The sequence below is a fragment of the Pyrus communis genome, chromosome 15 (assembly GCF_041283825.1).
Source record: "Pyrus communis isolate YQ-2024b chromosome 15, ASM4128382v1, whole genome shotgun sequence".
In the NCBI taxonomy this organism is placed as follows: domain Eukaryota; kingdom Viridiplantae; phylum Streptophyta; class Magnoliopsida; order Rosales; family Rosaceae; genus Pyrus; species Pyrus communis.
In genome coordinates, this window is record NC_142579.1 from 2,207,379 (window position 1) to 2,230,091 (window position 22,713).

The 22,713-nt window shown below is 35.4% G+C and overlaps 3 protein-coding genes and 1 long non-coding RNA gene across 4 annotated transcripts; 1 reads left to right on the top strand and 3 right to left on the bottom strand.

Annotated features, from left to right (window-relative positions):
- Positions 1-315: 315 nt before the first annotated feature.
- LOC137749050 (WAT1-related protein At1g25270-like) lies at positions 316-6,096 on the bottom strand. The gene is made up of 7 exons (XM_068489254.2): positions 5,859-6,096; positions 5,315-5,377; positions 4,629-4,745; positions 3,930-4,194; positions 1,172-1,330; positions 890-1,041; positions 316-693 (listed from the first exon to the last, which is right to left on the bottom strand). Exons 1-7 carry the CDS (start codon positions 6,056-6,058, stop codon positions 453-455), a joined length of 1,197 nt encoding a protein of 398 aa, XP_068345355.2. The 5' UTR covers positions 6,059-6,096; the 3' UTR covers positions 316-452.
- A 4,424-nt stretch (positions 6,097-10,520) lies between these two features.
- LOC148690355 (uncharacterized) lies at positions 10,521-11,744 on the bottom strand. Its single transcript, XM_088685293.1, has 2 exons — positions 11,468-11,744; positions 10,521-10,839 (listed from the first exon to the last, which is right to left on the bottom strand). Exons 1-2 carry the CDS (start codon positions 11,699-11,701, stop codon positions 10,648-10,650), a joined length of 426 nt encoding a protein of 141 aa, XP_088541419.1. The 5' UTR covers positions 11,702-11,744; the 3' UTR covers positions 10,521-10,647.
- Positions 11,745-14,067: 2,323 nt separating this feature from the next.
- LOC148690356 (uncharacterized) lies at positions 14,068-15,529 on the bottom strand. Its single transcript, XM_088686395.1, has 2 exons — positions 15,207-15,529; positions 14,068-15,112 (listed from the first exon to the last, which is right to left on the bottom strand). The coding sequence occupies exons 1-2, from the start codon at positions 15,527-15,529 to the stop codon at positions 14,068-14,070; spliced, it is 1,368 nt and encodes a 455-aa protein (XP_088542521.1).
- Positions 15,530-16,229: 700 nt separating this feature from the next.
- LOC148690357 (uncharacterized) lies at positions 16,230-18,506 on the top strand. The gene is made up of 2 exons (XR_015956244.1): positions 16,230-17,271; positions 17,412-18,506. It is a non-coding gene; the product is annotated as an uncharacterized LOC148690357 (long non-coding RNA).
- Positions 18,507-22,713: the final 4,207 nt, after the last annotated feature.

The window sequence follows — 22,713 nt, forward strand, 5'->3', positions numbered from 1 at the left end:
GTGTCTCAATATGAGGACTTAGAAACCTCTTATCCAAACCTAGCGTTTAGGCTTGTTTAACGTAAAAGGAAGTCACTTAATACTACGGTCTAGTGGTATTTTTCTTCTTCTGCAAATGACAGGTCTTGGGTTCGATTTTCATTAAAGGCAAATTTGAAATAAATTATTATGACTAGCTCATTGTGAGGTTTAATCCACTGCCCTCCCATTAGTGTAAATAATATCGTATGTATTAAAAAAACATAAAGAGAACCCAAAACAAATTATTTATGCTTAATTTAAATTTTAAATGGCTAAAATATTTACTTGAAGGTGGCAGAATCAACAATATATATATATATATATGGATATCTATATACAACATCGTTCAAAAATAATCTAATAATTACTAATACTCTATCACTCGTTTTGGCTAGGTCGATTTAGAAATCTTTTAAATTCCTCTCTTTGAATTAGTGAATCCTGCTGACTGCAGAACTAGTAGCTTTTGGAGCAATGTTATTTGTTAGGCTCTCAATGTTGTTGCTGTTGCCTTTATTGTTATCTGGAGGCATTGTCACAATATCAATTGAGCCAGAATCCTGATGATGAAAGGTTGTTGATGGTACAGAATTACTCATCTTCTCTATTTCTTTGCCTTTACCCCACAGCACCCCATATAAACCGCACACTATCAATACTGCTCCCAAAACGCTGTTGTAATTTTCCAAGTAAACAAACAACACGAAAATAATTAAATTCATATACACATTTTAGAGTAAATAATTATCATGATAATGTAAAACCATATCAATTAATGAAACCGTTATTATTTGAAAAAAAAAAAAAATACAAGATGACTGTTTTAGAGTGCGAAAATCAAATTTGTCAGCTGAAAGTACATACATACCTTCCCAGATGCAGCTTTTCTTCCAATACCAAAGATGCAAGGATGGCAACGAGTACCAACATGAGAGGGTTGAAAACAGATACAAACAAAGGACCTCTCATGCGAATGCACAAAGCAATAATTGTCACACTTAGCCCAGTGGCCATAATTCCCTACAGCATAAAGTCACCAACTTATATATGGCCAGATTCAATTATTAATAATTGACTATCAAATTCAAAGTGAATATAGACAAAGGTGATGAAAATCTAAAACAAGCACTAGAAGAAGGGTGAAACGTACCGAGTATGCCACTGTTAGAAGCCTGATATTCCAACCCAACTTCCATTGGCTCCACTCCCTCTCCTTGCAGAGGGCATAACCAACGGTCTGGATTGACCCCATTGCTGACATTAGAGCCGTGCTTGAATAATAGCAAGGGTATGTCACACCCATTTTAGCCTATGAATTGCACAAGACAAATAATTAGCTAAATATATACCCAAAATATAAATGTACCATTATGTGAAAATATGAAGTGGAAAATCTACAGGAATTTGGCGGCAATTTATTCTGGAATCAGCTGGCCTTGAATTCATTTTATTTATAAATATAATTTTCTCCTTCATTGATTTATTCTATTTCCACATTAATTATTTTCAACGTAAACAAAATGTACGGACATTATGGTTATTTTGTTTTCACAATCAATACTAAAAATAGAAAAATTCAAACAAAAACCTTAAGTTAATGACGAATACTTTTAACTACTTGAAATGCAAGTTTATATTACGAGCATTAGTTTTGACTTTATCAAATTTCCTCTTTATTGATATCGAGAGCCAATAATGGTTTTATTAAATCCGATACTGATATCTCATATGTATTTTGTCCTTTGCTATGTGGCGTTCAGAGTGGCCGACAAGCTCCGGAGTGGGTTGCTCAAAGCTGATCAGGCTTTTGGATTGGACCCCTTCCAATTTCCTCAAATTGGTATGTGAGATCTGTCTCGTCGGGAGAAACCTACTTGTTCATTAAGAAAGCAAAATCTAGTTGGATCCCAATTAGGATGTCTCATTACACTCAAATTCAAATTCTTTATATCTTTAGACATCATTTTAAAATGTTTTTAAATAACTAAAAGCGTTTTTTATGAGAGTACTTTTGGAACCAATCCATAGTAAAATGCAAATAATTATGGAAAATCATTTGAAATGATTCCTATAAGAAGCACGTAACTGGTGCTTCTTGCAGAAAGCAAGTGTTTTTAGGAACCAAAACATTTTCTCTAAAAACATTTTCAATCATTTAAAAACACTTCCAAAAAAGTTCTTATACTTTCTACTGAAAATATAATTCTACCCCTTGAAACTTAATTTTGTTTACCTAAAACTTGCATAATATAGCAACTTAGTACTACGGTCTAGTGATATTCCTCTTTACTTGTAAGTGAGATAGACCGTAATGGTATTCCTCTTCACTTGTAAGTGAGAAGTCTTAGGTTCAATTCTCACCAAAGGCCAACATTATTGTTAGCATATTGTGAGGTTTAGCCTACTCCCTTAATTGGAGGATCTGTGGGATCCTCATAAACCGGAGAGGATCCTCATTTTGTATATTTGGTGCCTACGCCCATTGGGTTTGTAACTTATTATATTTATTTTACAGCTTATTTCAGACAATCAAATGTATAGTATATAGGTTATGCAGATTGAGAAAATATATATTCAATGTCATGATTTATTTTACAAACTTTTTTCAATTTCTTAGTTGTTTTTCTAATTTGCATAAAATTTGGCATTTTTATACACTTTTTTCCTTTTCAATATGCCAACCGTATTTACATATAAATATAGGTAAATTATTGCACATATATTTAAAGAAAAATGTTCTTAAAATATGTAATCATACGTGCTAAATAATTTACGTACAAAATTGTGGTAAATTAGTTTGTCAGAAAACTTTGTATATAGGTATATTATTTTAGCATAAATTTTTTTGTATGTAGGTAAGTTACGCATATATTTATAATAAGATGTGATCAAAATAAATGACCTACAAAATAAAGAAATGTTTTTGGCTTCAAACATAATTTATTTTTTGTTTTACATATTAGTATAGATAGTTTATTTATACATATATTTATAATAAAATGTGCACAAAATAATTTACCTACAAAATAAGGGAATGTTATTTGATTGAAACATAATTTACCTACATTGTACAGATAAATATAGGTAAATTATCTGCACCATATATTTATAACAAAATGTATTTAATTATTTTATAAAAAATATTTATATATAGGTAAACTAAATTACATATATATGAATTAGTATATTGAAACAACTTCGATATAGATAAATTAGTATAATGTTTTAAAATAGTAATTTATGAACTTATTGTTAATAATTTATAGGCCTTTGAGCTGCAAATTGAATATATGATTTTAGCGAGGAAATATATGATTTTTAGACAAGCATAAAACAAAATCGTGAGGAAAACCATAAGTGAATACTTTAGTAATAGTATGCCAGTTATTTTAACAATTAAGGTGAGTAATACATTTATTTGACATAACTAGGGGATTTTATGGCATAATTTGTATTTTGTAATAACAGGTCACTTATTTGTTTACATGGAATTTCATTTAAATTTTGAGTTTTATTAGGATGTTTTAAAAATGAAAATAAGTGGGGTTTATGTCAAAGAAATAAGAGTGACAAAGGTCTATCTTATTTACTGCATTATTTACTTTTCATAATTGTGATAAGTATTTTTAGAAAAAAAATATTTATTAATCATTAAAAATATATCAATCCACGTCATGCCACATCTTATGTGATATTTTAGTTAGAAAACAATAATGCTGTCTTTTATTTTTTGTTATTATTGAGGTAGACTTTTTGATGCTCTAAAGAATCCTAATTTCTAAAACTAGAGAACATGATTGAAATTTTTTTTATAGCTCCCAGTCTTCATTAGTTAAATTAGATTACCTAAAAATGAAGCCAACATAAAATGGTGGGTTTATAAATACTTTGGTAATTAAGAGAATCACCTGGATAATGAGCCATATAGCGTAGCAAAAACAGCTTGCGAAGGCCAGTAGACAACCCAATAGTTGATTACCAGTGTCTGTATGCGGTGTTGATGCCAATTGGCTGTGTTGTTGCCGATTAGTATGTATAAGGTCAACATGCGTGGACCATATGTTGATTTCCATACCTTTATAAAAGGTCATAAGCATTGCTCCACCTATTCCCATTAATGTTCCCATCACCTTTGCCTTCCCTGCTAGGTTTTTCAAATTCAACTTCTCCAGCCTAAAGAAAATCATCATAATATTAATAATATAGATGTTAAGTATCATTAATTTTGCCTTCAATTTCTCATTGATTGTATATTTTACTTTTCTTAGTTCAATTGTTCATTCTCCTCAATCGATTGAAGCCGAAGTATCTGTTAATCAACTCTCATGTGTGCACACGCTTATATATAGTGACCGATGATCATTTTCGGTAGCTCCGTTAGAACTTCATCTCTTATTACCCTTTAATATTTTTTACGAAAATTTTAACGGTGTTACTCAAATGAATCACTGCTCCACATTGAGACGAGTACAAGAACAATACACACGTTTTTAAATTGAAGACTAAAGTTCCTCCAATTAATCTCAACACTTATGCTCTAATTTTTCTTAAATATTGTTGAAAATTTTCAAAATAATAATAAGGGTAGAAAACACGTATATATTTACCTGAAGATGACGGCCAAGATGAAAGTAATGGCTGGGATGAGTTGGGCTATGGCAGAACCAAATATTGCCGATGTTAAGGCTAAGCTTTCAATGTACAAATTTTGTGCTAACGATCCACTGCAATATTTTTGTATGTTAATTAATAATAGTCATTTAAATACTTGAATATGTATATATACACACATTAAAGACATGATTTTAGCATATCTGTTTTTTATCTTTCCTTCCCCATCTTTTAGAAAACCAATTTACATGATATTGGTATACCGTTACGTGGCGTCTCATACTAATTAAAACAACAATATGTGAACAAAAATTTACGCATATCTTTATTTTATTGGCATGAGATATCACTATGATGATGTACACATATTTTGTAAGTCTTTCTCTTTTTGTGTTTTTTTTTTTTAAATGGAAAAACTGTACATCCTGCTTTGTGAACCCTAGAAAGATATATTGGTGCAAGATTCAGAAGTTGTGGACATGCATATTCATAGAGATATTACAGTTGGCTTTCCATTACTAGTGGACAACCAACTTTAAGCACTAATATCTACAGCATGCACAACCAAGATAAACCATTACTATTACTTACTCCCCAAACAGATAATATTTCCAAATATAATCTATAGGAGGAGGAGACCATGATTTTGAAGAAAGACAGTGCATATGGGTACGCTGCTCACCCGAACAAGCCAGACAAAAATCCTTGCAAAAGTACCATCCAGGTGAGCTTTGGCCTGCTCTTCCTGCATGCAAAAAACACCAACCAATTGTTTTAAAAACAGTAGCAGATAGGGTTTGCTTGCTAGCTCTCTTTTTCTTCTTTTTGTTTTGGAGTTTGCACAGGGTTTAAGTCAATGAAACTTCTCGTGCGTATATGATTAACTCATTGAATGTTCTCATACATTACTGTAAAAACAGATCCTGCAGCTACTTTTCAAAAAGAGTGAGAACGCAAATCTAGAAAGCACTAGCTAGGCAATAGTATGATTTTTTTTTTTCTGTAAAAAAACTAATATAATAATAACAACAATTAGCTTTTATATGGCACAGATTTGAAGAATGCGATTAACGTTGAAAATTTAGTGTAGATGGTTAAGTTAAGACAACAGAGTGTTAGCTGTGGACGACTGCTTGACTCAGAAATCTTAACTTCTATGGAAAAACAACAAGAAATAAGTTCTATATAAGAAGAAAAGAGAGAAGTGCAAAATTGCAAATTATCACCTTTCGATGAAAAGAGCAATAGGAAGAAGGAAAGCGGTTCCAAAAATGAAGCGATATGCAACAAGAATCCTTAAATTCATTCCATCGTGAGCGGCCAGTTTATAGAGAATATTAACTCCTGCAAGTGCAAATTGAATCACCACCATTAACAACACTGGCTTCAACCCATGAACAACATTACATATCTGACCAGTGCCCATCGTCACAGAGAGAGAGAGAGAGAGAGAGAGAGAGAGAGAGAGGGTCTGAGTGGTAAAAGAAAGAAATTAAGGAGTGAATTGGTTATTGACTGAATTGACAGTTTTAAAGCTCTAGGTGCGCCTCTGCCTTCTTTGGTAGTTCCTGTTTGAAATTGATATTTTAATATTAAAGAGACTAAATTTGTAAACAAAGTTTTGAAAACTAAAGAATATGGAAGTTAATGATTAGTTTTTTACTTACACGTTCATAAACATGTTTATTCTTATTGATGACACATCATTTAATTTGTAAATTTAATCTCCAAATTTAATCTTTCTAACATTACCTTTTAAAGCTCTAGCTAGGTGCGCTTCCGGCTACTTTGGTAGTTCCCCACGTCACAATACCACATGGACGCTAAAAACTTTATACAAAATAGGTGCTGTGCTGTCTCTCTTTTTTCTTTTTCTTTTTTTTCGTTTTAATTACAACAATAAAAATAGTGCACATATTTCTGCAAATTTTATCAAGTAGTGTTAAGGTAAACAATTGTTGGTCTCAAGCCCAGATAAATGAGGAGGGGGAAGAGGACGTTCGATAGTTGATAGCTGACACTTTGTTTTTACTTCATGGTGCTGGTCGTGGGTACAATGTTTTCACGTGTACAAGGTAAATTTTGTATCAATGAAGTTTAGGGCTACAATCTCTAATACAAAATGTTAATCCTCTAATTCTATCTTCGGGGCTGCAAAGTGTATGTGTAGGGATGTTGATCCAAGGGTCATAGTGACTTGTTTTCGAACCAATGAACGTTGCAAGAGTTTGACTTGTGGTGATGGAGGAATCAGCATGTGTAGTGGTGCTTGATGTTCTTCATGAGTGGTGAATAATGCATTGAGCTTTCTAAGTCTTCTGAGTGTGTAGAGTGTCTGAGCGTCTATGAGATGGGAAGATGTTTGAGTGTAGGATATGTCTGAGGACCCCGTCTTTGTCTTGGAGTCTCGTATTTATAGGCTAGCTCTCCAAGTCTTTGATTGAGGCTTGATTTGGTCTTGATTTTAGACTTGATTAATTGACAAAGGAACTCAAGCTTGATTTGGACTTGGTTCATAATTTGACTTCATCAAATAATCTTGATTTAATCAAATACTTTTTTATTTAATCAAATGAATTAATCACATTTCATCATTAATTTGCCCATCCTTGATTTAGCCATTCTCCCTCGATTTGGTATTCATTTGTTTTAAATTTAATCAATTAATTTGTTTGAGTTATATTAAAATTGATTAAAGGATTAATAAAGAAATTTATTAATTATTTCTGTCCAATGTCGACGTGTCATTCTTGATGACTCTTCCCGTTTTGATAAGTCACATATCATGTGTACGATTTGTGAGACATATGACGAATGCCACATGAAACCCTCGCATGTCAAAATTTTAATGTGTTGATGAGTATTTATTTCACCGTAATTTATATGTCTACGAAAATATTGATGTACTTTTTTTGTTTGGATCAAAGTCAGACAATCAAAATCCCACCAAGGCACAAGAGAGAAACAAAGATACACTTATAAGCTGAAACCAATCGACAAAGTTACACTTACAAGCAAAAATTAGAAACACTAATCCAAATGCATAAACAACAATTATGAGACAACCATTAATTTTTTAGCAACAAAATAATAATATTAAGGCTTAAATCCTCTTATCCCTTTTCATTCTCTCTGCCCGAACAAAAAACAAAATAATGAAATCGGAGAACTGATTATGTAATCATATATTAGCCAAAATTTGGGGCCTTGTGCTATTGCACAATCTGCTCCCCTCAAATCCAGCACTAGGCGGATGCAAGAATCTATTCTCGTTGTATCCCAACTATGACGCGTGCAACGCCAAAATTGTTTTTCAAATTTTCGGTGGGACAGTTTATCGAGCACTTGGCTAACCTCATACAATTGTGTGTTTAACATATATCTCTTCATCTTAGTGCTCTTTTAGTTGTCTTAAGGTCAATATTGTTTTTTTTAGTACATCAATATTTGTACACTAGGGGAGGGAGAGTTCGGCTAAGCCATACAATGAGCAACCTAATTTGGTATCAAATTCGCCATTCACGAGATTCGAACCTAAAACCTCTCACTTCCAAGTGAAGAGGAATACCACCAGACCGGAGTATTAAATGGCAATATGATCAGAACTAAACCCACAATGGGTTCTTAAAGACAACTAAAATAACCCGTTGTGGGTCTAGCTCTGATCATATTGCCACTCAGTACTATAGTTTGGTGGTATTCCTCTTCATTTGGAAGTAAGAGGTCTTAGGTTCAAATCTCGTGGATGGTCTGGCGAATTCAATACCAAATTAGGTTGCCCATTGTGTGGTTTAGCTGAACTCTTCCTTCCCCTAGTGTAAAATCATACATATATAAAAGCATGAGCTCCAATTTATAAGATGATTGGGAGAAGAGGATTAATAGGCCTTTTATAATTACAATAAAAATGACTTATTTTAAACTCTTCTAGAAGACGGTTACGCTAAAAGATAAAGCTTTTCCCCTCTACTACTTCTTGAGCTTCCATAACCAACTATGATATCCGCTTCCCAGCGTTCTTGGACAAGAATTAAGTGATAGAGTTGCGTTGGATAGATGCTGATATTGTTTAGCTTTTGTTGGACTCGCTTATTTCACGAAGAAAGATTGAAGAGGATAGTTTTGTCAAATTATTATGAAACTTTGTGCAATGACTTTTTTTTTTTTTTTTGGTATGTGGACAAATATCCTAGTAAATAGAATGTTGGCTTACCACCCATGCGTTTTGGATTCGAATTTTTTTTTTTTTTTGATCAAACGATAGATTTGTTAAATTATATGTTAGATTAGGGAACCGACGAGGTTCGGACCCACGTTATGGTGTAAAGGCAACACTCCTCTCCGCTACTGTGGTAGAGGGCCACTTGCCTGAATCCAAACTTACTGATTAGCTAAATTATTGTAACCAAGGTTCTAAATGGTTAGGCAGACTGGGGCCTAGCGCCTAGATGGTTAGGCAGTGAATAGGCGGATTCAATTAAATTTATTATATAACATATAAATAAGTGTCTACTTACACTCTAAAAAAAAAAAAATATTACTTGTATTGAGAATTTAGAAAAGTTAAAACTTAAAACTTAAGTCATATTACCTTCATTACTGAAAAATGCAGTAAAAAAATAAGAAAAACAAAAATTGAAAATTCATTAATTAAGTGGGATATTTAGAAAATCCTTTAACTTAATTAAAAAATTAAAAACAATGGAACCGCCTAGCCCCCGCCTAGCCCCCATCTAGCCACCGCCTAGCCTGCTTAACTTGTCCCCTACCCAATTTTTCTCCACGTTTCAGCCTAAATGGTATTGGTCCTCCATTGTCTAGACCAATTTTAAACACTGATTGTAACCCCTTCCATAATACTAAGAGATAAGAAAAAAAAAGTTTTCCTTACCGCAAAAATTGAGGCCCCCCCCCCCCCCCCTCCATAATAATAAGAGATAAGAAAAAAAATTCTTTTGCCCCAAAAATTGAGAGGACCCCTCCTCTTTTTTTCCCTAATAATAAGGGATACCCTCCCCTCCCCCCCTCCATAATAATAAGAGATAAGTAAAAAAAATTCTTTTGCCCCAAAAATTGAGAGGAACCTCCCCACCCCACCCTCTTTCCATAATAATAAGGGATAAGAAACCCCTCTTCCCCTTCCATAATAATAAGAGATAAGGAAAAAAAAAAATTTCTTTTGCCCCAAAAATTGAGAGGACCCCCCCTCCCCCCGCGTTTCTCTCTCCAAACCCACACACACACACACAAAAAACTTAAAAAAACTTCGCCAAAAATTGAGAGGAACACCCCCGCCACCCCCCACGCACCCCCCCTCCTCCCCCACCAAAAAAAAAAAAAAGGCGTTGTGAGACTGGGTGGGATATTTGGTAGGATGTGATGTTTTTGATTAAATTTCTCTAAAAAATAGTCTCTGGCTCTCTGCCACTTTATTTTTTAGGTACAATTTGTTTGTTAATATTATAAAATATTATGTAAAAAGGTGAAGTGACAAAGAATTTACGAAGAGTCATACTTTAAGAGAGAATTTTTTTTTTATTTTTACCATTTAGTTATGTTACCATTTTTACCATCTTTCTAACAAATATGAGATCTACATGTATTGGATGACCATATCTTTATTAGAAAGATGATATAAATGATAGTAGAAGTAGATTGTAAGTGTAGCACCAATCTTAAGAGAATCTCGTTAACAACTTTTTATTAGAATTGTGGGACGTGGCAGCTGTAGTATAGAAGGTTAATTTCAACATAAGTCATAATTCACGTGGAAAAATGGCAGTGTACTCTAAGTCAATGGTGACTGTCATATAATTAAACCATTTATGTCAATTTTGTTGTTTACCCCTATATTAAACTTGAATCAATAACAACCCATAATAATATAATTGTCTCGAAACTCCTACCTTTCTATAATGTTCCAATTAATAGTTAAATTCACAAGCAAGATCCAATCACATCCAAAATATAAAAGAGTCATTCAGTTCAACCAACAATAAGTAAAAATGTTACTTCTTAGTCCTTCACAACCACTTGATCTTCCTCAAGCAAAATCTTATCTCCACCATCAACTGGCTCAATCTCCTTTATCAGCAATGCTTTTTGAGGCCCATTAGTTGCATCAGACTTTCCAGATACTCCTGATATCGTATCCAGCACCCTTTTACAACGATCTAGGGTTATGTTATGTGTTGCAAATTCCCCATCCTGCCAATTCACAAATTACACCTCAGTTTTCAATTTCTGGAAGGTCCTAGTTTAATTTAAAATGTACAAAGCACATAAATATATAGGAACTAAGATTATGAAATGAATATATGTAATGTTTTCAAGTCAGTGCTAATTAATGTACATTATACCTGTCTGAATCTGAAATAAACACATAAAATTAATACAAAAATGTCATCATTTCATCCACGTACGTCAATTCATTCGAGACATGCGCAGTGAAGATATTAAATCATGTGAATACAAAATAGCTAAATATGTTGATTTATCTGTTTGACACAAATTTGTTTTTTTTTTTTTTTTTTCAACGACACATAATCCTGGTTAAAGCCTTACTTATGCATTAGGATGCACAAGGAATCAATAAAAATATTAATAAAAAACAGTAAACATGGTTGAAACATCTCGACATGTTTTTCCTATTAATTCTGGAAATATTGAAGCAATAACCAAAAGAAAATGAAACATCGAATTGAAGTTAAAATTGAGTAACAAATTTTTTTTTAAGAAGCTTTATTTAGTCGATCGATTGATGCGAAGAGGGTGAGATAGCTTTGTGTATAGTATAAAATAAGTACTAAATAATGTGTAAGGTTATATAATATACCTTCTCCTCAAGCAAACCTGTCTGAGACTCTGGCAGAGAGCCATTTTCATCCATAGCATCATGCTGATCCTTAAGGCCTCCATTTTCTTCAAAATCTCCTTTTCCCATCTCATTCCTGCTGTGTTCATCAATTTCGGGAATATCCACCGTTTTACCAGTTGATTTCTGCTTCGATGATTTTCTAGTTTTTGCTTTTGCCCATGCCGGCACAGAGCTACTCATACAACCCCCCATTTATGGAAATCCTTAAGCTTTGCTTTCAACAAGGACAAAGTCAATGACGACCAATATTCCTAGGCATTGGGAATATGATTTTAGAGAGCCTTATATAATATGCTACGTTTAGGGTTTTATTTGAATCCAACTTTCTTTTAAGATTTTTTGGAGAGCTACTTTGATGAAAATCAACTCGCCATTTTTGTTTATTTTATTGAATCTTGCATTGATTGGTCGAGTATCTTCTTTTCAATTATTATTAGAAGATCAGTAGTATTGATTTTGAACAGACTTTTCGTGATTATGTAGCTACCATGCAGGGATAAAACCCATGGGACAGTTTTAAGCAGAGTGTCAAATCTTCTAATATGATACGAAACTTAATGTTTTATTGTTTAAATTTTTCTATTAAAACACCTTTTATTTATCGAAGTACACCCTTTATTTAATTTTTAAAAATAAATAAATATTGTTATGGTTAAAAGACTATAAAGGACATATTCTACTACAACCTCTGGCAAACTCAGTGGTAGACAACATGAGTTTGCCAACTGACACAGATGCAGATGCCAAAGCCAGATATTCCATAGAGATTTGATGCACAGACAGGTTCATATGCAGATGCATATTCTGGATGCCAAAGCCATGTAGATTTCGGCTGAAGTCAAACTTAGAACAAGTGGATGCAGATGCTGAAGCAAAGATTATATGAAAAGAAGGTACATGAATGCTCCCCGTTTGTGAAGAAATGGAGAAAAGGTCTTCAAAAAACGAACGAACAAACATGATCAAACTACCTTTTTTTTTGGCAAAACAAAACCCAACTGACTGACTAGAACGAAACCCTAATCAAGATATAAAACGAGCACGGATTGAACAGAACGAAAGTGGACCGTAGGACCCAAGGTTCCTCCTTTACCCGGCCGATGTGAGATTCATACTCTAATCATGCTTCTTAATGTGTGGCGAATTTTTAAGTCTAGCTAACATGTGAACAACACAAATCAGGTGATGTAAAGCATGTGTGGCCTTTGGGCTTCACATATGGTACAACCTGCTCTGATGCTATGTAAAAATATGACTCCTTATATTGATGTGTATGAAATTTAAATTTATCAATCCTTATTTAGGTAGGAATCCTATACTAATTACTAGTGAAAATTACATTTGTGTAATACATGTAATAATTATGAAGAAGATTTTGAATTAATTAACTCAAACTAACAAACGTTAAATGAAACAAAAAACAAGCAAGTTACATGAATTTAAAATTGAAGAAAACAAACAATGGAGAAGCATAAACTCTATTCTAAAAATCAGCTTAGGTGTTGGGACCAATACGATTTAGGCCGTGGAGGAAAATCGGGTAGGGGCTAGGCGGGACAGGTGGTTGTAGGCGGTAGCTAGGTGGTGGTGGTAGGTAGTAGCTATAGGCAATTCCATTGTTTTTCAATTTTTTTTTTGAATTAAATTAAAGGGTTTTTTTGGTTAGCTACCCAAAAAGAACCCAGATTATTTTTCTCCTCTTTGTCTCTTCGCACATATGCGTTCTCTCTCTCCCTCTCGTCTCCTCTCGTGCCAACTTTGACTGTGTCAACGGTGTTGTCTCACGAAGGTGCAATTGAATGATGTTGAATTTTAGATGCACGATCACATTTACATATATTTATTCATTGAATCATTAATTGATTAATCTATGATGAAAGATGATGCCAATTTCATATTGAATTTTCAATTTTGGTTTTGGGTTTTGAGTTTTTCTTATTTTTACTGTGTTAATGCGATGATCCAATGCCACGATGGCTTAAGTTAATTTTAAGTTATTTCTTATTTATATGTTATTTAATAAATTTAATTAAATCCACCTAACCTGTTTAGTTTCAGCCCACCGCCCAACCAGCATCTTGCATCTTTTAGAACCTCAAGTGAAAGAGACAAAGAACAATGGACAAACTAATCAGTTCAAGCCCTTAAAGATTAAACATGCTCTGATACCAAGTTAAAAATTAGAATGTAATAAACAGAAGAAGAAGAAACTTATAGAACTTGAATTTGTAAGATTCGTAGCGTTCCTTTGTTTTTAGTAAAATTCATAGTTTTGTATTATGTTTCTTCAATTGTTCTATGTACATACTCTAATTTTCATTGAATAGAGAAATACGTACATAATCAAGGATAGGGTGCTAACAATAGGCCTCAATAAAAAACCTTGCCGGGGCTTTCAACCTGATTGAAGGAAAAAGAGTATCCCGCACCAATTAACAATTAAGACTATCCTCTACTAATAAACCAGTAATAACATCAGGAGGTTCTTCAAACCAAGATAGAGGATGATCCAGCGTAAGACTCAACCGTGCAAGTCGATGTGCCACTTTATTCGTCTCTCAAGGGCCGAAGGAAATCTTCCATTGCTTAAACCCCTGAAGGATCTGCCGTGTATCTGCAAATAGATGACCAAGATGACCATGCAATGCTGATCCAGTATTTTGAATAGTCGCCACAACCAATAGAGCATCACCTTCCATTTGTACCTGTTCCTCACACCAACGCTGCACAAACACAGCTGCTGCCCGTGCAGCAGCAGCTTCAGCATGCAAAGCTGAACCAATTCTATACTCCCGACTCACCATTGCAGCTATGAAACCACCTGTGGCATTTTGAAGGACAACCCCAACACCCCCACATGAACTATTCTCCTCCCAAGCAGCATCGAAATTACACTTGATCCAACCAAAGTTTAGGTGCTTCCATTGCTGAACACGAACTGTTGGTTCAGGCAATTGAACCTCATTCCATTTCTTGAATTCCGACAGCCACGTTTGAGGTTTAAGTTGGACATCTAAAGGGGATGCCGCAACACCATTCCATAAATACTCATTGCATACCTTCCATTCACTCCACACTAACACAAGAATCAACTCAAAACTATCCTTAGTTACTATTTTGGCCATGTTGGTCAACCACCCACCAAAACAGTCTTCGACCTTAGAAAACGAACGAATTCCCAAGGGGCTACCAAACCAAATAGCAGCAGAATGTGGGCACTGTAATAAAGCATGCACAACTGTCTCTGCCTCTTTATTGCAGAACCCACAAATATCCTCCGGAAGAACTTGTCTATTCTTCAAATTCACCTTCGAAGGCAATGCATCCATACACCCACGCCAAACAAAAATTTCGACTTTCCCTGGGACCTTGGCACGCCACAAAGCTTTCCATAATAATTTTGTTTCCTCATTTAGTGTAGAGCCAACCGGTTCCTCCCCACCCAAACCATGACATGTTCGTGCCACAAAATAAGTACTCTTCGTTGTAAATACACCTTTCGATTCTTTAGTCCGTATCATGGAATCCACCGGACTAAATAAACTAAACGGGATACTTAAAATCAAGCTTGCTTCCTCCTCCATAAACCCGCTACTAATAAGACTTGTATTCCACCGTAAACCACCATTGTCCACCAACAAAGAGGGTATGGTAAGAGATGGGTGAACGTCTGCATCATATACAACGTTCTTGTTACCTTAGAAGTTCTTGATTCATTTCAAATGACACCTTAGGATTGACCACCTGTAAAATCTTTGTCGCATCCATTACCCCCTGAGAGTCAAATAGCTTTGTAAAGTAGTTGACAATAATATTCTCCATGCCACTTTTATCCTCATGCCAAGCCCTGGCCTCGTCGAACAAAACCATGTAACCCATTCCTCCTTCGTCTGCGATTTGCCCTTTGGTGGAAATACTTAGTATTTTGGTCACCCAGTTGTAACCAATTGTCCTTGGACCACTGACGCCAAAAAGCTTATTCTTGTGCCAATAGGGAATGCAACTTGGTATACAGTTCATGCCGTTGTGCGATGATTGTCTCAGTGAATGGCTGCCCAAATAAAGAGTTCAACTTATCCTCCGTTTCTGTAATCTCCCCAGGAATAGTACGCTTTGTAGCATTCGCCCAATTAGTTAACTGCATCCTAGTTGCTTTAATTTTTTCCGTTACACAAAACATAGGTGAGCCCTGGAACACCATCTCCCACCCTAGCTTCACCGCAGCTCCACAACCTTCCTTTACCGCTCATCCGTCTTCATATTGAAACTTTTTTTTTATTTTTTTTTTAACCAACTTGCTCCTTTATCTTAACGATTTTATAACTTGGGGCCTTTTTGGATATTAGTGGATATATATACTTTACAACCAAGATAAGATTGAGTTTTGTGAATAAAATTAACAACGCATGGATTGCATATGCATGGAAAAACCAAAAAGAGTTGCAACGAATAAAGCTTGGGAAGATATTATTGCCACGTGGTTTATCTGGTCTTATGAGGCTTTTCGTTGATTAGTTTCTAAAGTGAAGATAATTTTCAAACATGTCAGGATTAGGATTATCTCTTCTTCTCTCTCCATCTCTTTTCATCCTCTCCTCTTACATTCTTTATTTTATTTTTCTCTTTCTATAAAAAAATTAATATAAAATGTTGACGTGGCTTAACCATTCAAATAGGAGAGAAGGAAAAGAAAGGGAAAAAAAGAAGAGAGAGAATCATACTCCGTTAAGATGATATTTCACGAGTTAGGATTGCTGGACTCTACAAAATGATCACGCCATCAAGTAACATGGTGCTCTAATAAGGGAAATGATCATCTCCAGATCCCTTCCTCCTAATCCACCACATCAGGAAATTTATGCTGTTAGTAATGATTGCAAATGTTCTTCCAATCTTAAACTGGGTTTCTCCAGTTGAGATTGAGGGGGATTATTAAGTAATATAGTTAGTAAGTTTGTAAGTATTTGGTTAAGGTAGTTAAGATTTCTCTTATAAAAACAGAGTGTGTAATATTCATTTGGTTAGTTAATACAAATCATATTTCTCTCTCTAAACTCTTTCTCTCTCTAGAATTGCTTTTGTTTCTCTCGATCATCTTCCTCTTCCTCTGTACCAATTCTTCATATTTTACAATGTAGTTAACATGGTATCAGAGTCACCAGGCCCATGCCATGGATTCTGGTGGTTTCTCTTCGTAGTAGTTTCCTAGTTAGTTTATCTTCAAATTTCCATTAGATTTTTTGTGCTTCCGTAATTGTTCTTAGGTTGAATTTTCTGCGATTGTTGTGATTGTTGGGTTAATTGTTTGATTGGGAGATTTCTCCACCGACGCCTTCACCATCTCCCAATCCGTTCCATCTTCCGAATGATCGACACGGAGTTCAAATCATAGAACTGGATGTTCATCACCAGAATGGGTTTTGTCGGCCACCGCCTGGGGCACGAGCTCAAGAACCATGGATGAAATGTCTCTGGTATATGCACTAGCATTAACAAGAAGAAGAAACTTGAGGAAGAAATGAGCTTTGAGATCTACTTTTTGATGCAAATGAGCCAGATATGATCATCCTTGATGCTTTCAAGAACCATATGCACATGGTTGTCTACATTCCTCCTGTTCCGTATTTCGGCTCAGAGGCATCTATGGTCCTGGTTGAAGCGTTGTCGATACAATAGTCAAGCAGGGAGCTTTATCGGAAAGTCAGAGAATGAGAGGACATAGGCAATTCACATCAAGAGTTTTTGTTGATGATATATGTCAGGTAATTATGGCCAATATATGTACACCGTCATCCAGGTTTTCTGTATATAGTAGTCAAACCTTAATCATGGTGATTGAATCAATCACACTTACATGCATAACTCAGTTTTTGAATTCTTTGGTGGTGTTTGTTTGTTCAAGATTGCAAATCTTGAGATCTCTTCAAGTTCTGATTTGTGTGCTCTCCAACTATTTGAAGAAATGGGTCAGTGAGTTATTTGATCTCTACTCTGTTCTCTGGTATGGAAGAAAGATTAGACATGTGTGCAGTCCAGGTGTTTGTCGAAATGCCCAACTCAAAAGTTTCATGTGAAGGTTATGTTTTTTAGTCCATTTTCTCCAAATTCTTGAATAATTAGAATGAATCTTTTTTGGGTTTTTTGGTGGTTGTTAACGGTTTTGACTAATTGCTCTAGACAAGATAATTCTTTGTTATCTCTGGGTTCTGCATCTTTCATGTTTTGCTGCTTAGTTTCTCTCTTGGCAAACTAAGATCCTTACTTCGAATTGTCCCTGATAGTTCTAAAAGAGGGGTTAGGTTCAGGCCTATGCTGGAATCAAAGGCCGCGTAAGGATGAAGGTACTGCACATCCAGCTCACCAGATTTGTGATCAGAGTATTGGGCACAAAGTTGTTCTAGTTCAAGAATGGCTTAGAGTTGTACACAAAGCAGCAAACACACTTTCTTTTGACTTGGAGCCATCTTTCTTTTGCCTTGAAGCAGTCTACATTTGAAGGTTTATAGAAAACGCTGGTCACATTCTGAAATGCATACATGGCATTGTTGGGCTGAAGATTGACTTGTAGAAATGAATCTCTCTCTTTGATGGGTTTAATTTTTTCTGCGAAATGGTTATTCAGATTATGGTTTGTGCCAAAATGAGAAGTGTAATGTTTGAGAAGATTGTTCAGGTGTTTATTGAGGAGTTTGTGCAATATGTTTTCTTATCTCAGCCTATAATTTCAGAGTCTAACCAACTCAGTTGTTAGCTTGAATCTATAGTAAGTCCGGTTATACGATGAAGTTTGAAGAAGTTGTAAACGGTAAATCTCATGAAGTGTAATTCCGTGATGTGAATAGGTAAATCCCACGAAGGGTAGAAGAAGTTGTTAACAGTAAATCCCACGAAGGATAATCTTGTGTTTTGAGTAGGTAAATCCCACGAAGGGTAATCCTACATAGATGTTGATTTTTGGTTGTTGAAATTGTGAAGGCCAATGCCATTGTTCAAAGAAGTTGTTTCTTTTTTTTTTGGTAAAATCCACAAAGGGCGACCCTGTGGTGCTATAGTTAAGGTCGATGCCACACTATAGTTTGTCAATTTTCTGTTTTTGTAAATATTAAAGGCCAAAGCCAAGTTGAATGAGATTGTTGACGGTAAATCCCACGAAGGGTAAACCCATAAGAAGTTGTTAAACCAGCATGAGGGTGTGCTACGACTATTTTATAGAAGGCTGTCATTTGAGAAACTTAAGTTAGAGGCAGAGGAAGGGTGTTAATTCCAGCTACTGTTATTCTTCTACCATTTGCTTCATAACCATTACTTTTAATGTTCTGATTCTCCATTTCAGCAACGAACTTACAGAATTTTGGGCACTGATAAGAATTTAAAGGCAATTGATGGCTAGATATTGAGTTTGTGCATCTAGTCCAAGTATGAGACCATTGTTTGTGACTGATGGAAACCGAATTATCAGCAAAGCAAGTGGGGATCATTTCACGTCTCAGATTGGGATCAAGGAAAATAAGCTACATAAGCAAGCCTATTTGGAAACTAATGAAAATACAAGTGGGGTTCCTCCAGAACCAAAACTTGGTTATTTGGATTTGCCCAAGAAGATGAAAAGTAAGACAGGAAAGGGGCGGCATGGAAAATTGAGCAGTGCCAGTAAATAGGTTCTTTTTCTACTGAACAGAAGGATTGCAAGATTGCAGTTGGTTCAAGTTTGTTCTGTTTTTCTGGGTTTCATAGTAGTGATTGCAAATGTTCTTCCAATCTCAAACTGGGTTTCTCCAGTTGAGATTGAGGGGGATTAATAAGTAATATAGTTAGTAAGTTTGTAAGTATTTGGTTAAAAGTTAGGATTTCTCTTATAAAAACAGAGTGTTTAACTCTCTCTCTAGAATCTATTTTGTTTCTCTCGATCATCTTCCTCTTCCTATGTACCAATTCTTCATCTTTTACAATGTAGTTAACAAAAATTTGGTCCAACAACTACAAACAGAGGCCCACTTTAAAAGTTATAATAACTTCAGTCGTTTAATCAAATTTTAATGGCATAGATTCCTCTAATTTGATGGATTAGGAGGAAGGGATCCGCAGAGGATCCCTTTCCTTCTAATAATTCAAGATATTGTGCAACGAGAATAGGGTATCAAACCAACCAATCAATCAAATCACTCTCACACTCTACGCATCTGTCAATCCTTTGGCCCATTTGTGGCATTTACAAACTACCTAACTCGATGACCGGCATCTCCAACTAAGGTGAAGCTAAAGGGTACATTGTACACATCGGAGTCTACAACCGACAACGAAATTCCCTAAACAAAAATAAAAAACACGGACAATTTAGTAATTACACCTAACACAAATATTATTGTTTTTTATACTATCGCCATGTAAATATAGCATATCCTATTTAAACATTCAAAACTAAATAAATAAACCTCACTTTTCACCTCCTCTTCCTCTCCCTACATTACCCATGTTCTACTACCTCTTCATTTCCCTTTTTTTATTTGTCTTTTTCTTTTTTGGGTTATCATCCGTGCTCATTAATGATAAGCTGTAGTAAAATAATAATAAAAAATTAGTTTCACACATGGAGCGTGTGTGCCCATTGCTAGTTTTTATGAGAAGAACCTTGTTTTCAAGGCTAGAGAACTCAAGGCCGAGAGGTTCCTTCCTTGGCCATGATTGTTTGTACTAGAATTTCAGTTTGTGCACACCCATAAAGAAGTATGCATTTGGCCATCCGGCCGCGTATTGACACGCCCACATTCAACACCAAGTAGGTCTTGTAATTTTTAGGATTTACATATTGGCACACCTGGTGAGATCCATAGTGCCAATCATTCATGATGATTAATAAAAAATTTAATCAATTGTCTCAATTGGGCATATTCAACGACGAAAAACAATAATCTTATCAAAATTACATTCAGTTCACGCACACTCAGAACAAAGTATATGCTGGCCGTTCGGTCGTGTATTGGCACGCCCACATTTAAAATCAGATTCCTGAAGGACGTAGTTAGGTCCTATATTTACAGCGTGTGGGCCACGTAGGTCTTGTAATTTTTAGAGCTAATAGAATTTGGAGCTTGATTCTGTGAGTTGTAGGAAAAAAGAACTAAAGATAACGTAGTTAAAAACTAGTGATAGAATGTCCGATGCAATTTATGAAGAAGATTACCTTAGGGTTGCTTCGACGCCTGATCAAATGGCGTTTAAATTTGGGGTTGTAGATAATAAATTGAAGGCATATATGAGGTGGCTCGTTAAAGATGTGGCACTATTATTGTCATTGAAAAGATGAATGTGATTTGATTGTCATCTGAAGATGATAGTGAAATTTGTTCTTGCGGGAATATGATTTTTTATTGGATTTGTATAAATAATAAATTGCATACGGTTTGTGAAGAAGGATGTTATTGAATTGTTTGACATTGTTGCTTAAAGCTCTGATAACTTTGATCTTGTGATCAGTAAAGTTTGTTGAAGGGGGTAGCATTCCATTTCCATCTTGCAAATAAGGCATATATATTGTCAAGGTAAATTTTAGAAACAATATATTTCCTTATTAGTTTCATTCTTCGTCTTCTAATCACTTTATCAACTACATCATTTTTTTTATACAATTAAGGGGTGGATGAATAAATTAATATCGAACTTGTCATGCAGATTCAAATATAAAACTTCTTACTTACAAATGTAAAATAATACTACTTAAATCATAGTATCAACTACGCCTTTTGATTTCACATTTTTGTGAAATATATGCATGAATTATCTACATATAACTAGAATGTAGAACCTCCTTTTTTTAAAAGGAAAACAAATGAAAAAGGCTTGAAAACTTTGAGTTTTAATGATAAAGACAAAATAAAAGGTAAAGTGAATAGTACCATGATTGACTTTTTAGTGTAAAAATGTGGTTTTTCGTTAAAGTGAACAGTACTGCGGGCTTTTCGTTAAAACTCCATTTTTTTAATCTGTCTTACATCAATAACTTCTTCTTTTCTTTAAAAGGGGACTTTTTTCTTTTCTTTAAAAGGGGGACAACTGGTGGCAAGTCACGATAATCCACTCATTTTGTGTAAGATCCCACATTGTCCAAGGGAGTGATCCTTATATGTATATTCTCATCCCTACCTAGCACGAGGCATTTTGGGAGCTCACCGGCTTCGGGTTCCATCGGAACTTCGAAGTTAAGCGAGTAGTGCACGAGAGTAATCCCATGATGGGTGACCCACTAGGAAGTTCTTGTGTGAGTTCCCATAAACAAAATCGTGAGGGCGTGGTTGGGGCCCAAAGCGAACAATATCGTGCTACGGTGGTGGAGCGGGCCCGAGATGTGGTGGGAGCTCGGGCCGGGATATGACAATTTGGTATCAGAACCTAACCCTGGTCGTGTATGTGCCGACGAGGACGTCGGGCCCCTAAGGGGGGTGGATTGTAAGATCCCATATCGTTCAGGGGAGTGATCCTTATATGTATATTCTCATCCCTACCTAGCACGAGGCCTTTTGGGAGCTCACTGGTTTCGGGTTCCATCGGAACTGTGAAGTTAAGCGAGTAGTGCACGAGAGCAATCTAATGATGGGTGATCCATTGGGAAGTTCTCGTGTGAGTTCCCAAAAACAAAACTATGAGGGGGCGTGGTCGGAGCCCAAAACGGACAATATTGTGCTATGGTGGTGGAGCGGGCCCGAGATGTGTTGGGGCCCAGGCCGAGATGTGACATTTTGGGGGCCAGGAAGACTCACATAGGCATTTCAACCTCCCCTAGCCACAAGTCTGGCTTCCACACCAGCAATAAGTTTCAAACCCTAGACCTCCAAGAAAGTGCTATTAACACACCTATTTTTAATCCGTCTCACATCAAAAACTTGACTTTTATCACCAGGAAAGTGCTATTAATACACCTATTTTTACTTCCAATACACCCACTTTACCTCTCACACACCCTTGTCAAGTTCGATAATTGATCTTCTTCAATTCATTCGATCCGGATAGCCGAATCCTATATCACTATTATAAAAATAAAAAATAAAAAATAAAGAGGCGTAAGAAGTAAAAACAGGTGTATGGATATCACTACTTTTACCATCCACCTATATATAGTTTCATATCAAACTAAAACGGTATATGCGCACTCTGAGCAGTGGATTCTCTCTCCGTTTTCCATTTTTTTGGTAGGAGGGGATCATTGGTAG

Bases quoted from the DNA above. Each gene is read 5' to 3' on its own strand.
- LOC137749050 (XM_068489254.2), bottom strand. From the start codon at position 6,058: ATGGGCACTGGTCAGATATGTAATGTTGTTCATGGGTTGAAGCCAGTG. The intron at 5,378-5,858 runs GTGATAATTTGC...TTTTGCATGCAG, and splicing joins ATTGCTCTTTTCATCGAAAG to GAAGAGCAGGCCAAAGCTCA. The intron at 694-889 runs GTATGTATGTAC...AAATTACAACAG, and splicing joins GAAAAGCTGCATCTGGGAAG to CGTTTTGGGAGCAGTATTGA.
- LOC148690355 (XM_088685293.1), bottom strand. From the start codon at position 11,701: ATGGGGGGTTGTATGAGTAGCTCTGTGCCGGCATGGGCAAAAGCAAAA. The intron at 10,840-11,467 runs GTATATTATATA...GTGAATTGGCAG, and splicing joins CAGGTTTGCTTGAGGAGAAG to GATGGGGAATTTGCAACACA.
- LOC148690356 (XM_088686395.1), bottom strand. From the start codon at position 15,529: ATGAACTGTATACCAAGTTGCATTCCCTATTGGCACAAGAATAAGCTT. The intron at 15,113-15,206 runs GTAACAAGAACG...GTGGAATACAAG, and splicing joins ATGAATCAAGAACTTCTAAG to TCTTATTAGTAGCGGGTTTA.